Below are 15,052 nucleotides of genomic sequence, written 5' to 3'. Positions count from 1 at the left end.
TGTAGGTTTTTAAAAACTTATTACAAGTTTAATTAGAAATGATGGATGTGTCCCAACTCATGTGACAGTGTCACATGAGGGGACATATCAAGGAAATTGTATTCGTCTATATTTCACATTATGAATTTGGTGGGAGATGAGTGTACTCTCTTGTGCGCACGCGCGAAAGAGCACACTCTCGGCTTAGGGAATCCCACCCCCCCTTCCCCCCCAGCCCACATAGGGAGTGGATAGCGTTTCCTGGTGGACGTCACACTGGGTGGGCCTTGATTGGTCCACCCATGTAAAATGGAGGCGCACCCACATGCACCCGCTCCTGAATTTCCCCCTCAGCTCAGTCGCTGCCTAGGAGACATAGCCAGCAAAGGAAAAGAGATGCAGCCCCCTCGCTTCAACGATGGGTCCCTCAAGCTGGATGCCCTGGAGGCCCTCCGGGATGTGCTCTACCCCCTCTCTGGTCGCAGGATGAGGAGCAAGGTCACCAACCTGGCTTGGGAGGTGGTGGCAGCAGTGGTCAGTGCGAACGCCCTGCAGAGGAGGACAGCCACCCAGTGCCACAAAAGGATGAATGATCTCTTCCATTCCATCAGGGTAAGTCACTCTTTTCATCACTCCCAACTCACACACACTCAAACCCGTCACACACCCATAGGGCCCTCATTTACTGCAAGTGCAAGGACATCACCATGCACTCTTTCATACACACCGTCATTGTCCTCATCCCATTCATGGGACCACTGACTACCCACACAGGCCAGTTATACCTATCATCTGGCCCAGCAGGCATCCTGATACATTCTCCCTATTTCTACCCATGCAGGACAAACTAGCTCACAATAGGAGGGAAAGGTCGCAGGTAGGTGGAGGGATGCCGGAATTCAGAGTTCCCACAGAATTCATAAACAGAGCCATCCAGCTGGCCGTCGTTGACTGGGACTGGTGCTGATGGTGAGGTTGGCGCTACTCTACCATGTAGGATCCAGCAGTGCAACACCCATCAGACAATCATGCTGTGAGTGATGTGTCCTCTTTCACAGGCCACTGCCATGCACTAATTATCTCCCCTTGCTTTTGCAGGCACATCTGGGAAGCAGCCGACAGAGTCCACAACCCAGATCCTCTAAACAAGCTCTGACGAAACCTCTGAGGAGGAATCTGAAGGCACCCTCCCTGAGGTCCTCTCACAATGTTCACCCACACCCTCCAGCAGCGCAGAGACACACGCCTAGATTTAGAGTAGCCTCAGGATCACAATCTGGTGAACATCGCACTTGCCACAGAAGGCGGAGACAGGGACTTCCCAGGCCCCCGGCACTCGGAGGACTGCTGGAATCCAGAACGTTACTGAGTCCGAGTCAGATGACGAGCCTCTGGACCCGGTCATGTCACAGTTGCTGGAGCTGCAAAGGCATGCTAGGGAACAACAGGTAGGGATGTCCACTGCACTCCTCAAATTGCAAAGCAAGATAGAGGAGTCCATCTGTCTTCAGGCTGAGATGACAGCGCCGGAATTGCAATGCACTGAGGTCAACACTGGTAGAACGGCGGTTGCCATTGAGATCTTGGACCAGGATGTTACTCCTGCACTGCTGCACGGGCTTAATTCCATCACTGATGTCGTAGTTGGCCTCCAATGTGTGTATGCAAGAGGGGTACTTGGCAGCTCAATCTCACTCCAGCTACCGCTTCCGCTTACTGAGTCAGCCAGGGGTTCTCCAGCACTCATAGGGAGCAAGATCAGCAGAAGCACACTCCGGGGCCATCCACCAAGATGACTCTGGGAGTGACCGGCCCTCCCGAATCCCTCTTCCTGTGACCTTTGCAGATCCAGCTTCACAGGCCAAGGAGGGTGCCACTCCACACAGCAGGACCCTGAAAGTGGGCCAAGGCCCTCTGGAGGATGTCCGCCAAGGTAATCACAGACAGGGCATAGCGGTCAGCAGGCAGCCTCCACCTCTGCTGTGGATGTCCAGGGAGCACCAAGATGTAGTGGCAGGGTTAGGAAATTAACTCTTTTGGAGCCAACCAATCAAAATAAATTAACAAAACTGAGGGACAAAATAAACATAGCCCCTAAATTAAAGAACTGCAAAACCAAAAACAAATTTTAAAGGAAACTTACAAACGCCAAATCAAAATGTGATTAAAGAGGTCGATAAAGCACCCCAGTCCCCGCCTTGCCCACCGGGCACGGAAGGCCTCGATGGTGCAGGCCGACACCGCGTGCTCCCTCTCCAGGTACACACGGCCATGAACGTAGCCACGGAAGAGGGGCAGACAGTCGGAACGGACGACCCCCTCGATCGCCAGCTGCCTGAACCTGTTAATGGCCAACTTGGCCAGGCCCAGGAGCAGGTTCACAAGGAGGCCCTCCTCCCTCCCGGCCTCCCTCTGCACCAGGTGCCTGTAGATCAGGAGCGTGGGGCTGAAGTGCAAACAAAACATCAATAAAAGGTTTTTTAAAAAACTGAAAAGGGAGTGCAGTCTACAACACCCTATATAAACGTGGTCCACAGACTCCACAAGACCTCAAAAAGTGCCCAAGTCCGCGAACCAACATATCCTGCGGTTGTATGGGACTGCTGCATGCAACACACTCCAGCCCAGATCCCCGATGGAAAGCGGGAGGACACCTCCATCGAGGGCTCCCCAACGGGGACCTCCGCCGCCGGACGGCAACAAGGCACACCAGGGCGTGTCCAGGCGAGGGCAAGGAAGGGAAGGGTGTGCAGGAAGTTAAGGAGAATTAGCTGCACAGCCTGGGCACGGGTGTTAATCACTTGTACATAATGTTCACTGTTGGCAATAAACTCCCAAGAATGTCTCCCTGCATATAGGTCCTTGTTCTGATGAGCAGTGCAGCTCCTCCTCAGCCAGCTCCTCACCCAGTTGCAGCGCCAGGTTGTAAAGAATGCAGCAGATGACGACGATGTGTGATACCCTCTGCGGACTGTATTGCAGGACTCCACCAGATTGGCCTAGGCACCGGAACCGCATCTTCAGCATTCCAATGGTCTGCTCCACCAAGTTGCGAGCTGCTGCACGAGCCTCATTGTAGCGTCGCTCTGCTGCAGTCTGAGGCCGCTGCATGGATGTCATCAGCCACGGCCTCTGCAGGTAGCCCTTGTCCCCAAGGAGCCATCCCTGCAACATCTGTGGACGCTGGAAGACTGCAGGGATTTGCGAGCGACTCAGGATGTAGGCATTGTGCACAATCCTTGGAAACTGTGCACATACCTGCAGGATTCATTTCTGGTGGTCGCATACCAGCTGTATGTTGCAGTTGATGAAATCTGCTGAGTGTACCGACAGAGAGCTGAGCATCACATGAGTGCAGTGAATCGCATCCTACACCTGTGGGAACCCTGAGATTAGGGCGAATCCAATGGCCTTTGCATCCTGGCTGTCCTGATCCTGGCCAAATGCACAAAGTTGTGTGTCATGGAGAAGATGGCATCCACGACCTGATGGATACATTTGTGGGTGGCGGATTATGAAATCCCACAGAGGTCACCTGTGGAGCCCTGAAAGGAGCCACTGACATAGAAATTGAGCGCTAGCAGTGGATGCCCTCCATGTCCCTTTGGCACCTAGTTCTGCAGTAAGTGGCAGATATGGGCCATCAGGTCCCTAGACATGCACAGTCGTCGGCGACACTGGTTTTCAGTCATCTGCAGGAATGGCAGGTGACATCTATAGACCCTGGGTGTCGCTAGGCGCCAACCAGCCATGGCTCACTGTCGCTCCTGGGCATCATGTGCGGGAGCCTCTGCGGCCATTTCTTCATGAGGTTGCTGCTCCTGCTTTTGCGCAGCCAGGAACCTCAGTCACTCTCTCCTCCGTCTTCTATGGTCTCTGTAGGCCATCAGGCATACAGCTAGGTCACCAGGATCCATGATCCTGATGTGGTCCTCCTGCAGCATGAAAGAGAAAGAGAGAGAGACGTGGTTATCATGGCTGTACTTAGCACCTTTCTTGTCCCTGTGTGACCGCCTCTTAATGCTTCCCGGAGAGTGCTGGTCACCCCTCGGACAGCCAGAGATGAGTGCGCTGCATGGCTGCCCTGTCAGCCTGCAACATGGGGGACACTGGTCCGAACTGGGATGCTGAGATTGCAAGGGACTGTGAGTACCTCCAGCAGTGACTGCTACATGGCCAATGTTGGCAAGGAGATTGTACAACTGTCCAACTGCTTCACGGTCCAATAAAGTGGTAGCGGACTTGAAGTTTGTCCTGACGGGGGTGGGGGTATGGGGGTAGGTAAGGAATGGAGTGCTTAGTAGCCCTTTGGTGCTGCCGCATTGCTGGCATGGGCAGACTGCAGTCATATCACTGTGGCTGTGCCTGATGTGCCTCAGTTACAGAGGAATGGTCAGTTTATACAGTTATCCCTAACGCATGGCCAATTCCCTCGCTTACCCTGCCCCCAACCTGTGCGCGGGATGCAGCAGTGGACCCCCCTGCCGGCCACCTTCAGCAATCCCCTCAGAGCTGGCCAGCACTTGCCTCCGGACACCCCCACCTCTCAGCAGTTGCCTGCGGGTCCAGGCATCAGCCCCCACCCACCACCCGGCACCCCTGAGGCATGTAAACAACAGGCAAGCCGTGGAGAATGCTGCTGCTCAGTTTCCCCAAAGCGAAGGCTGCCAAGTGCACGTTGCCTGTAATGCTATTGTGAAACACCTCGGCGTGCTTTCCAGCCGATGTATACGGATGAATTGGCGGGGTTCCAAGAGCCTGGCAGGATGGTCGTTTTATTATATGCTAATGTATTACAATGAGCTCCCTGCCGACCGATAACGGGAAATGCGGCCTGTTTCGGCTGACTGAGCGGAAGATCACGATCTCCCTTCACGCTGTCGTGAAGTAGGTCCCTCCATGTTTCCCGCGCACACCACCTATCACGCCTGCCACCAGCAGGCTCAGAAAATTCCGCCCAAGGTGTCTGCCTGGAATTTTCCTGGTTTTGCAGCTAATCTAAGGGTGAATATACTTAACAAACCAGGGTCTCTTTTTCAGCTCATACCAATCCGATGAATAATTTAAAGATTTGATGAGGGTCTGCACACTAAATGTTAATGTCTTCATCTTTCCGATGTTGACTGATGTGATGGTTTCCAGCATTCACTGCTTGCATTGGGTTTTCAATTCAGCAACTTTTTCCTTTAATTGCAGTAGCCATTGCCATTCAATTAATCAATTATCTGTTTCATTTCCTCCAAAGGACACTTCTTTCTTCTGTTACAGTACTTAGGATTCCATTAGTTTTACTGACATTCTTGCTGGGAGGTTGCTGAATCAGAGAAAAGAAATGAAATGCATGTTATGTTCTGGATTATGTTTCTTGTCTGCCAGTAGAATCTATTTTTAGCTGTAAATTTCAGACTATAAATCCAGCTTCACTTTGTGCACATAGAACTGAGGAGCTAGTATTTAAGTGGCACTTTTATGTTTTGCAGTTTAAAAAGTAGCAGTTAATGTACTAATTTTTAACCCTTTCCCTCCCTGCTTGAATTGTAGGTTACAATGCTCTGCACCTTGCTTCAAAAAATAGTCACCAAGAATGTGTGAAGAAGATCCTTCAGGTAGTGGTGACTTACGTTTTTGCTATGTATAATTTATCATTTAAATAATGAATCTTAACTTCCAAGGGTACAGATAATGGAAACCAACATTTATTAAATAACGTTTTAAAATTTAAGGACAATGTTTTTTTAGAAAATTGTCTCTTCTAATATTAATTTCCAATTGGCCAATACATTTCCGATATAGTAAGACTTTCCAATTTTCCAGTATTGCCCCACACATCAGTGAATCTTCCAGTCACTTATGCTTGAGAGATGCATCATGTGGCCCTTTGCAAATGCGGTTGCAACATAGGTTATTAGCCTCACTCATGGTCAAATTATAGCATTTAGTAATTGATCTTTCTGAGGGAGAATTATAAGGTTATATTTCTGTACAGTTCTTCATTCCCCCTTTCTCTCTTTCTGTGTCTTCCTATTTCCTATTTGGTCCTATTTCCTCTACTCTCACTTTACACTTGCTGCCCTCCTTCCTTCTTTTGCCTGCCTGCGTGTTTCCTCACACTCTCAGCCTAGTTGCATGGCCCTCCTCCCACCCCAACTCTCCTCTCTTTCTCACTCACCATCTTTCTTTATCTTCCACTCTCTCACTTTTCATCTCTTTTCTGCTCTTATTCACCCTTGTCCCACCTTTTCAAATCCCTCTCTTTTAATCTCCCTCTCTGTTGTCGTCTTTTTGACACTCAAAACTGATCTTTTTCCTCTTTTCAGTTTCTTTCTGATTTAGGCATCAATCTATTTTAATTCATTTTCTTTCATTCTTTTATTATGGCTTACTCATCATTCCTATTTGTTTTTTAACTTTTGCTGTTCTCTACTCTTCTCCCTCCTGACCCATCCTTTCTATTAAGGCAAGCTTGTTGGATGAGTCTGGAAAAAAAGAAGACCAACGAGGATGGAAGCAGGGCTTAGCATCTATGGTTTTAAGCAGAAAAACAGTAATAAGGATTAAAATTCATCACCTGTTTAAAAGCTCTACTAAACATAAGAGTTGACTTTGTTTTAATTTGGTTTTGTGACACTCCCTCCTCACTACGTGCTGATGTAAATAAAATTAATGCAATCATTGAAAATAACAACTAGTTAAAACTGCCAAATGCCAGTGTTTAATGTGTAGAAAACAAAAACAGATAAAAAGGACTAAATCTATTTCTTCCAAAGTACAAATGTTGCCTGGCTAACATCTACCATCAAACCAGATTCTGTAACATGGCATGTGGAGAGTACTCATTAATCAATCCAACTCTGATTGATTGGTTTTGAAGTGGGTGGTAAAGTTCTGTGCATGTTGTTCAAACTCATATAGTGTGTGATTTACACTGGTTTCTGTACCACTGGTCTATAAACCAGAAAAGCAGATAAGCTAGGTAACTCTTTAATCAGTAGCAAAAGGAAAGTGCCAGTGTAGGAGGGGGCCTGTGAGTTTTTATTAAGGCTAGAAGGTGGCTAGTCTATTGTCTGAACTTCAACTGCAAATGCCACACAGGACAGTGAATGATTACAGGAGGCCTATAAGGTTGAATTTGGCCTGGTATTGGCAATTTAAGAATTTTTAAGGTTGGAATGGGGGAAAGTTTGGCTTCAGCTGCAGATGTTCAATGTAAATGTGGCATCAGATGGACTGGGTACATTGGAATGTCTCCATCTTTCATCTAAAAGGGAACATAGTTAGTTTCTTCGTCTTGTTACACAGTGCCTCTTTCTTTTCCCATTTCAGCTGAAAGCCCATCTTCCAATCTTTGTGCAGTTTGCATTTTGAAGCTATTAAACAATAACACCATCTCAACCTTAGCTTTTGATTAATTTTACTTCATCAGGATGAGGGTAGGAAATGATCAAAATTGAAAACATTGTTTAGCTTCAAGCTTTGTAGAATTAGAATTATGTTATACTGCGTCTCTTTAATAAAACTTAATTTTTATACTTTTGGAGTTAATCATTATGTCATCATTCAAAAGTTGCAGGTAACTTTATAAATTTGACTTGTTATTTAAAGTATAGTAGTCTTGAGAGATTAAATACTTCAGTAAACTAAGTATGTAATTGTTTAACTTCACAAGAAAAAGGCTCACTCTGTCTAGTTTTCCCTCTCTGCTGTGTCATATCCATCATGTGCATGAGATAAGTCCTATAGGATGTAATGTCAGACTAATGAAAGAAATGTGAAGTGCCTCTAAACTAACATTGTTATTGTATCCAAAACAGACACATAGTTCTAGAGCAGAATATTAAAACAAATTTCTCTCACTCCATGTTTCTTCTTAATAGTACAAGTGTCCTGTGGAATGTGCTGACAGCAATGGGAAGACAGCCTTGCACCATGCAGGTAAGGAATATTATTTGTTTAAATACATTGTTCATGATATACTGAGGGACTAAATGCTAATCTGCAAATATTCTGAAAAGCATGAGGAACACTCTAAGGTTGATTTCATCCATCCCCAACAAGAGTGGTGGCAGTCCTATGTGGGAGTCGTCATTGGAGTTAAAATCAGTACTGACCTTATTTGTATGCCACCAGCCGGCTGCTCTCACATATTAGACATAAAGGAGCAGCTGGCCAACTTTTTTTTGTTAATTCTTTCATGGAATTTGGTTGTCACTGGTAAGTCCAGCATTTGTTGCCCATCCTTAATTGCCCTTGAGAAGGTGGAGGTGAGCCACCGTCTTGAACCACTGCAGTCCATCTCATGCACATTACACTAAAGTGCTGCTAGGACAGGAGTTCCAGGATTTTGATCCCGCAACAGTGAAGGGGTATGGTTCCAAGTCAGGACGGTGTGTGACTTGGAGGGGAACGTGCAGGCGGTGGTGTTCCCACACATCTGCCCTTGTCGCTCTAGGTAGCAGTGGTTGCGAGTTTGGAAGGTGCTGTCAAAGGAACCTTGGTGAGTTGCTACAATATATCTTTTGAATGGTGCACACTGCTGCCACTGTGTGTCAGTGGTGAAGGGAGTGAATGGGGGTGCCGATCAAGCGGACTACTTTGACTGGGATGATGTCTAGCTTTGTGAGTATTGTTGAAACTGCACTCATCTAGGCAAGTGGAGAGTATTCCATCACACTTCTGACTTGTGACTTGTGGACAGGCTTTGGGGAGTCAGAAGGTAAGTTACTCCTGCTCCTATTTTCTATGTTTCTATGTAGGCCATTCAGCCCCTCGAGCCTGCTCCGCCATTTAATAAGGTCATGGCTGATCTGATGGTAACCTGAAATCTACCCCAGATAACCTATCACCCCCTTGCTTACCAGGAATCTATCCACATTTATCTTAAAAATATTCAAAGACTCTGCTTCCACTACCTTTTCAGGAAGAGAGTTCCAAAGACTCACGACCCTCTTAAGTAAAAAAATTTTGCCTCATCTCTCTCCTTAGTTGGGTGGTACTGCACGCACCTGGTTCCATTCTTATCTATCTGATCATGGCCAGGGAATCACCATCAACGCCTCCTCTTCCATTACTGCACAGTAATCTCTGGTGTCCCCCAAGAATCGGTCCTTGGTTCCCTCCTATTTTTCAACTACATCCTGCCCAGCAGTGACATCATCCAAAAACACATTATATATGCTGTGACACCCAGCCTTGCCTCACCACCACCTCTCTCAACTCCACTGTATCTAAATTGTTCAGCAGTTTGTCTGATATACAATATTGGATAAGCAGAAATTTCCTCCACTTTATTTAAATACAAATTACTATTGTTGTTCACTGCTGCCAAACAGCAGCATTAAAATGGTTAAATTGTCGGAATAGAGGAGTAAATGCAGTTGCTTCCTTTTAGCTGCTCTCCTTCCCCACTTCACATAAGATAAAATTCCACTGGCACAACTGCTACATTTGAGGTCAATGTGTAGCAATCTGATTCAAAGCAATGCATTGCCATGTTTTGCTGCTTCTGTCTAAATGTGCAGGAGATTGAAATTGGATGCAAATAGAATTGCAAATGGTTGTTAATGACACTTCAGCACCATAAAGCGATGGAATTGATTCATACATACCTCACAAAATGATGCAGATTAATCAGTTCCATAGTCTAGTGGTTATGATTGCAGAAACTGTGAAACTAGATTCAGTAAATTTTGTCAATTGTGGGCTGGCACTAGAAAAAAAAACACAAATGCTACCAGATTATCGTAAAAACTCAGCTGGCTCACTGATGTCCTTCACAGAAGAGAACCTGCCACGCAACTCAATCTGGCTACATGTGACTTCAGTCCCATACTATGAATTGACTCTTCAGGCCCTTAGAGCAGCTGGGGATGGGCAGTAAATACTGCCTTGCAAATGTCCACCACATCCTAAGAACAATCATGGGCTGGGATGGAAAAATGACCATGATACAGGCCTAAGACTAACAGCTGCAAGCATGCAACATAACTGGCAACTCGCAATAAGCTCAACAAGAGGCTGCCCTATAATAGAGTGCAGTTTTCTCTTAACATTTGAAAAGACTCTTATTTGTTTGAGAAGGCTAGTAACCTGGAGATTCAGAGGCCTGCCTCAATGAACCAAAGTTTATCTTGAGCACTTTTAAAATCTGACTTCACACTACTGGAATTAAACTGCAACCAGCGCAAAGATGTGTGATGCCTCCTGGAGGAGCTGTCATTCTGTTTTGCTGCTGTTGGAAGTTAGGTTGATAGCTGACTCCTGAGCTATACTGCTCCCTTTGAAAGCCTACATGAAAACATTTTGTACCAACAGAAAATGCAGTACAACTTGAGCCTGAAATGTCTGATTGGATGGTATCATGGCACAGCAGGTTCAAATGCACTCCAGCATTATGGGATTGGGTTGGTGTCAACGATTTTCCACTTGATCAGTTAGAAGTCCCACCTATGCAGGGTCATTAGTGAGGTTTGGGGTTGGAGGCTCCTTAGGGTAAATTTTCATATTAAGTCCTCTCAGCAGAGAGCTTTGTGTGCTAGGAACGCAAGTTGCTAATTCAGACACATTCCCATTTTGCAGACACTCATTTTTCCATCCAATCTCAGGCAGTTCCATGCATGTGAACTACAAATGAGACACATTGCAGGAGAATAGAGTGCAATGAGGAGCCACAGAGATCAAGAGTTCTAGAGTGACAATGGATGTTGTTGTTGTATTCTAAATTTTATAGGCAGCAAGGACATTGAATTGCAAGTATTTGCAGAAAGATTCCATGATCAAGTGGCAACAACCCGTTCAAAAAGTTTAGATAATAAGCTTTATTGTAATTTTGGTGTTTACAAGCTATTGTGAGAGCCGCAAAATTGAAATTAAAGGTTGAGTTCCATGAGAAAACACAAGAGTTTTGGAACATTTTCTGACATTAAAAAATTAGCTTCATAGAAAAAAATTTGGAATAATTTTAAGAAAAAATTATCTTCTATTTTTGTCTCATACTTGTATAAAATAAAAATGTGATTTTTAAAATATATATATAAATTGAAGCAAACATGATTTATGAATAAAAATATAGTAATAACCCTTTTCTAATTTCTAGCTGGAAGTGGTTCTATTTCCATTGTTCAACTGCTGTGTGAACACAAGTGCCCGATTAATATCAAGGACACAGTATGTATCCATCTTGTATCATTTAGTATAAACTTTATAGAATCTAGCTGCATAATTTTTGGATAATTTGATCTTAATATTTCTTAAAGTTTAACCTAAATATATTAAACGTTTCAACTACATCTTGTGCATCCTCTGTGTTATGCCTGTTTTGGCTACCTATTGAAGCTACCTATTCATTTCCCCCACCTTTGCTTGAGCCTTTTACAGTTTGTTTTCACAGTATTTCAGAGGCCTCCTAACTTATGACTTCAAGTTAATAGGTGGTTTTATGTTGCCACCCCATCAAGACTCTAAGGGCAAAAATTGAATTTAAATTTCTTGCATACTTCAAAAAGTAGTTCTCTGACAGCAGAAATCTGGCTTTTTGTGGCACAGAGTTGGATAAGGAATTCCTTGCAATGGAAAGATCTATTTTTTAAACAGTAGTGTATGTTGTTAAATAAAGTAAGGCTTTCTATATTGAAAACCCTATTGATTTCTGATTCTAGAAAATCAAAGGAAAGAATTATACTTCATAACTCTCTCCTCACCAGTCCAAGCAACCCGATTGTTCAGTTCCACCATCTCTCTCTGCCCTCAATTAGCATTTGTGCCTTTCCCTGATCCTTTCAACTGTGTCTGTGCTCAACTGGGCCAGAGCACCTATTGCTTCTTCTGTTCCCATTCGCCACTTCTATCTTTTGCCACCTCAAGCACCAGTCCTTTGCCTTTGCTGCTGTCTCCTACTGCCCAAACTGAACAGCCATTTTTTTTCCTCTTTCCCCCTCCTTATCTCTCTTGCTACCCTGAGCACCTGTGTCCTGCCTCTTAGCTCCCTCCAGTTGCTTCACTACTGAGTGTATTGCCCATGTTCACACTTGCTGCCAGCTCTCACAACTGTCCCATTGTCTTCTGGCATGTCTTACACATCCATCCCTCTGTGGAGCACTCCTTATCTTTCTTCCACCACTGATCTGACCTCAGGAAAATACCTATCATGATTGTACTTCGCTATCACACATCCAAATTTCCATTCTATAACAAACTCTAACACCATCTCCTAAGTGGAAAATATTTCTTTTGAATGCGTGCTTCAATTTCCTGTCTTATGGGACTCCCAATGTTAGACATTCAACTCAAACATAACTCTTACCCTAACCACGGAAACAGACATAAATACAAAATATTAAATTCCTTTATGATAAGCTGTGTGCATTATGTATGCACATTTTAGCGTCATTTAGTATATTTCCCTTTTTTAATTGTTCATAAGGTGTGCTGGTTCTTGTAAGGCCATATTATTGCCCATTGTAAACCCAATCCCCTTGATTTCATATACTTCCACAACATGTAACATCTTATACGCACATAGGAATTAGGAGCAGCAGTAGCTCACTCGGCCCCTCGAGCCTGCTCCACCATTCAGTAAGATCATGGCTGATCTGATTGTAACCTCAACCCCATATTCCTGCCTTCCCTGATGACCTTTCACCCACTTGTTAACCAAGAATCTACCTAGCTCTGCCTTAAAAATATTCAAAAAGACCCTGCTTCCACTGCCTTTTGAAGAAGAGTTCAAAACACTCATGACCCTCAGAGAAAAAAATTCTTCTCATCTCTGTCTTAACTGAGCGACCCCTTATTTTTAAACATCTTCCTGTATACATTTTCATCTTTTTCAATTGGATTCATTTTGATTCCATTTAACACCATTTACTCTATTTCACATTCAGCTATCTATTTTTAACCACTATTTATTTTATCTCTGGCAAACTTAAAATGTACCAACACAATAATACTTTCTTTATTACACCGTAGAAAATTACTCACTGAATAGCACAAAATGTACAAATATGCACAAAGCCATCAAACTGGAGTGTGAAAACATCCACATATTCAAACAGAAATGCAATGGGCAGAATCGTCCCAGATTTGCACACAGTCTGGTAGCAAACTGGAAATGTTTTACCCGCCAGCCGCAATGGCAGGTTTTTGTGCCTTTTTCGCCCCATTCCTGGCCTCATTAATAATGCATTTCGGGAAACACGCCAGAATGCTGGTGGGGCGGCCTCTGGTTCGCCCGCCCCACCGCTACCTCATGCCAGGTGCCACATTTAAAGGGCAACCCGTGCACAGAGCTAGCGCTCTCTAAGGGATCGGAAGCTGCTGCAAAGTCTTGACTGCCGAAGGGAGGAAACATGCTGCCTGCAAATTTAGCAGCATCTCCCTCAGGCGCCTGCTGGACACAGTATAGGCCCGCTATGAAGTCCTCTACCCCAACTCTGAATGTAGACCAACAAGCAAGGTGTCAACTCCAGCATGGGAGGCAGTGGTCAGCACCAACGCCCTGTAAAAGAGGGCAGCCACCCACTGCCAAAAGAGGATGAAGGACCTCCCCTGTTCCACGAGGGTAAGTCACTCTTCTCATCATTCTCAACTCACACACTGTCAAACCCATCACACATCCACAGGGTCTCACTCACTGCCAGTTGCAGGGACGTCACCATACACTCTCTCACACACACCTCCATCTGCCTTGCGGATCGTCCATAGCACCACACACCACCAACACATGCCAGGCATCTTTCTCCTCTGGCCTGGCAGATGTCCTGCTTACATTCTCTCCATCTGTGTTCATGCAGGACAAGCTGGCACACAACAAAAGAGAGAGGTCACAGACTGGTGGAGGAATGCCTGCCACCAAGGTCCTCACAGACTGAAAATAGAGCCATCCAACTGGATGGCAATGATTGGGACTGTTCCTGTGCTGACAGTGAGGTCGGCGGAGTTCTACCAAGTGAAGATCCAGCAGCGCAACATCAGACAACCATGCTGTGAGTCAGTTCCCCTGTCCCACAGTCCCCTGCCATGCACTAATTATCTCTCTGGGTTTTTGCAGGCACATCTGGGAAGCAGCCGAGGGATGCATGAACTAGGTCTTCGAGTCAAGCCCCGAAGGCAACGTGGAAGAAGAATCTGATGTTGCCTTAGTTGAAGACCTGTCACAGCGCTCACCCACACCCTCCACCAGCGCAGAGACGCACACCTCAGTGGGACCTAGTTCTAGAGTACCCTTGGAGTCTCAATCTGGTGAGTACACCCCACTGTTTGATTCACAGCAGGTGGAGGCAGGGACTTCCAGGTTTCTGGCACTCGGAGGACTGCTGGAGGCCAGAAATCTGCTGAGTCCAAGTCAGATGATGAGCCTCAGTCATATTCACTCATACCTCAGTGGCTGGAGCTGCAAATGCAAGCTCGGGAACATCAGGAAGGGATGTCTGCTGCACTCCTCTGATTGCAGGGCACGGTGGAGGAATCCATCCACTTTCAGGCTGAGGTGGTGGTGCCGGCATGCTAATGCATTGAGGTCAATATTGGTAGGATGGTGGGTCCCATGGAGACCTTGGTCCAGGTCACCGGTACTGCACTACGCACAGGCTGAACTCCATTGCTGACACAGTAGTATGCTTCCAACAATGTCAACGCGAGAGGGGTGCAGGCCAGCTTGATCTCACTCCAGATTCCCTTTCTCCTCAAGGAGTCAGGCCAGGGGCCCTCGGGCACCCATAGGGAGGAAGATCAGCAGGTGGAGGCCAGGTAACTCCATGAGTGTCCGGCCCATCTGAGTCCCCTCTTCCTGTGACCCCAGCAACTCCAGCTCCACAGGCCAAGGAGGGTGCCACTGCTGCACAACAGGATCCCAAAATCAGGTTGGGACCCTCCAGATCTCAGCTTTCTAGAGGACACCCGCCAAGGTCATGACACAGAGGGCGTAGCAGTCAGCAGGCTGCCTCAACCTGTGCTGTGGATGTTGGCAGAGCACCAAGCCGTAGCAGCAGGGTTAGCAAGGTTAAGAAGGTGTAGTTGCACAGCCTTGGCACGGGTGTTACCTACAAGCTCCCTAAACATGTGCAGTTTTCGGCAATAC

At 46.0% G+C, this 15,052-nt stretch overlaps 1 protein-coding gene across 4 annotated transcripts in view; it reads left to right on the top strand.

The window, feature by feature from the left end:
• The window catches only part of rai14 (retinoic acid induced 14), a 249,450-nt gene that overhangs the window by 165,839 nt on the left and 68,559 nt on the right, over window positions 1-15,052 (top strand). For 3 of the 4 annotated variants that reach the window (XM_041194229.1, XM_041194203.1, XM_041194211.1), the window contains exons 5-8: window positions 5,521-5,585; window positions 6,437-6,523; window positions 7,854-7,911; window positions 11,072-11,142. In XM_041194229.1, the coding sequence (XP_041050163.1) occupies window positions 5,521-5,585; window positions 6,437-6,523; window positions 7,854-7,911; window positions 11,072-11,142 (281 nt within the window). The remainder of the gene's footprint in view (window positions 1-5,520; window positions 5,586-6,436; window positions 6,524-7,853; window positions 7,912-11,071; window positions 11,143-15,052) is intronic. The other variant, XM_041194221.1, reaches the window with a different exon arrangement.

The sequence above is a fragment of the Carcharodon carcharias genome, chromosome 1, assembly GCF_017639515.1.
Source record: "Carcharodon carcharias isolate sCarCar2 chromosome 1, sCarCar2.pri, whole genome shotgun sequence".
NCBI classification, from domain to species: domain Eukaryota; kingdom Metazoa; phylum Chordata; class Chondrichthyes; order Lamniformes; family Lamnidae; genus Carcharodon; species Carcharodon carcharias.
This window is presented reverse-complemented; position numbering and strand designations above follow the sequence as displayed.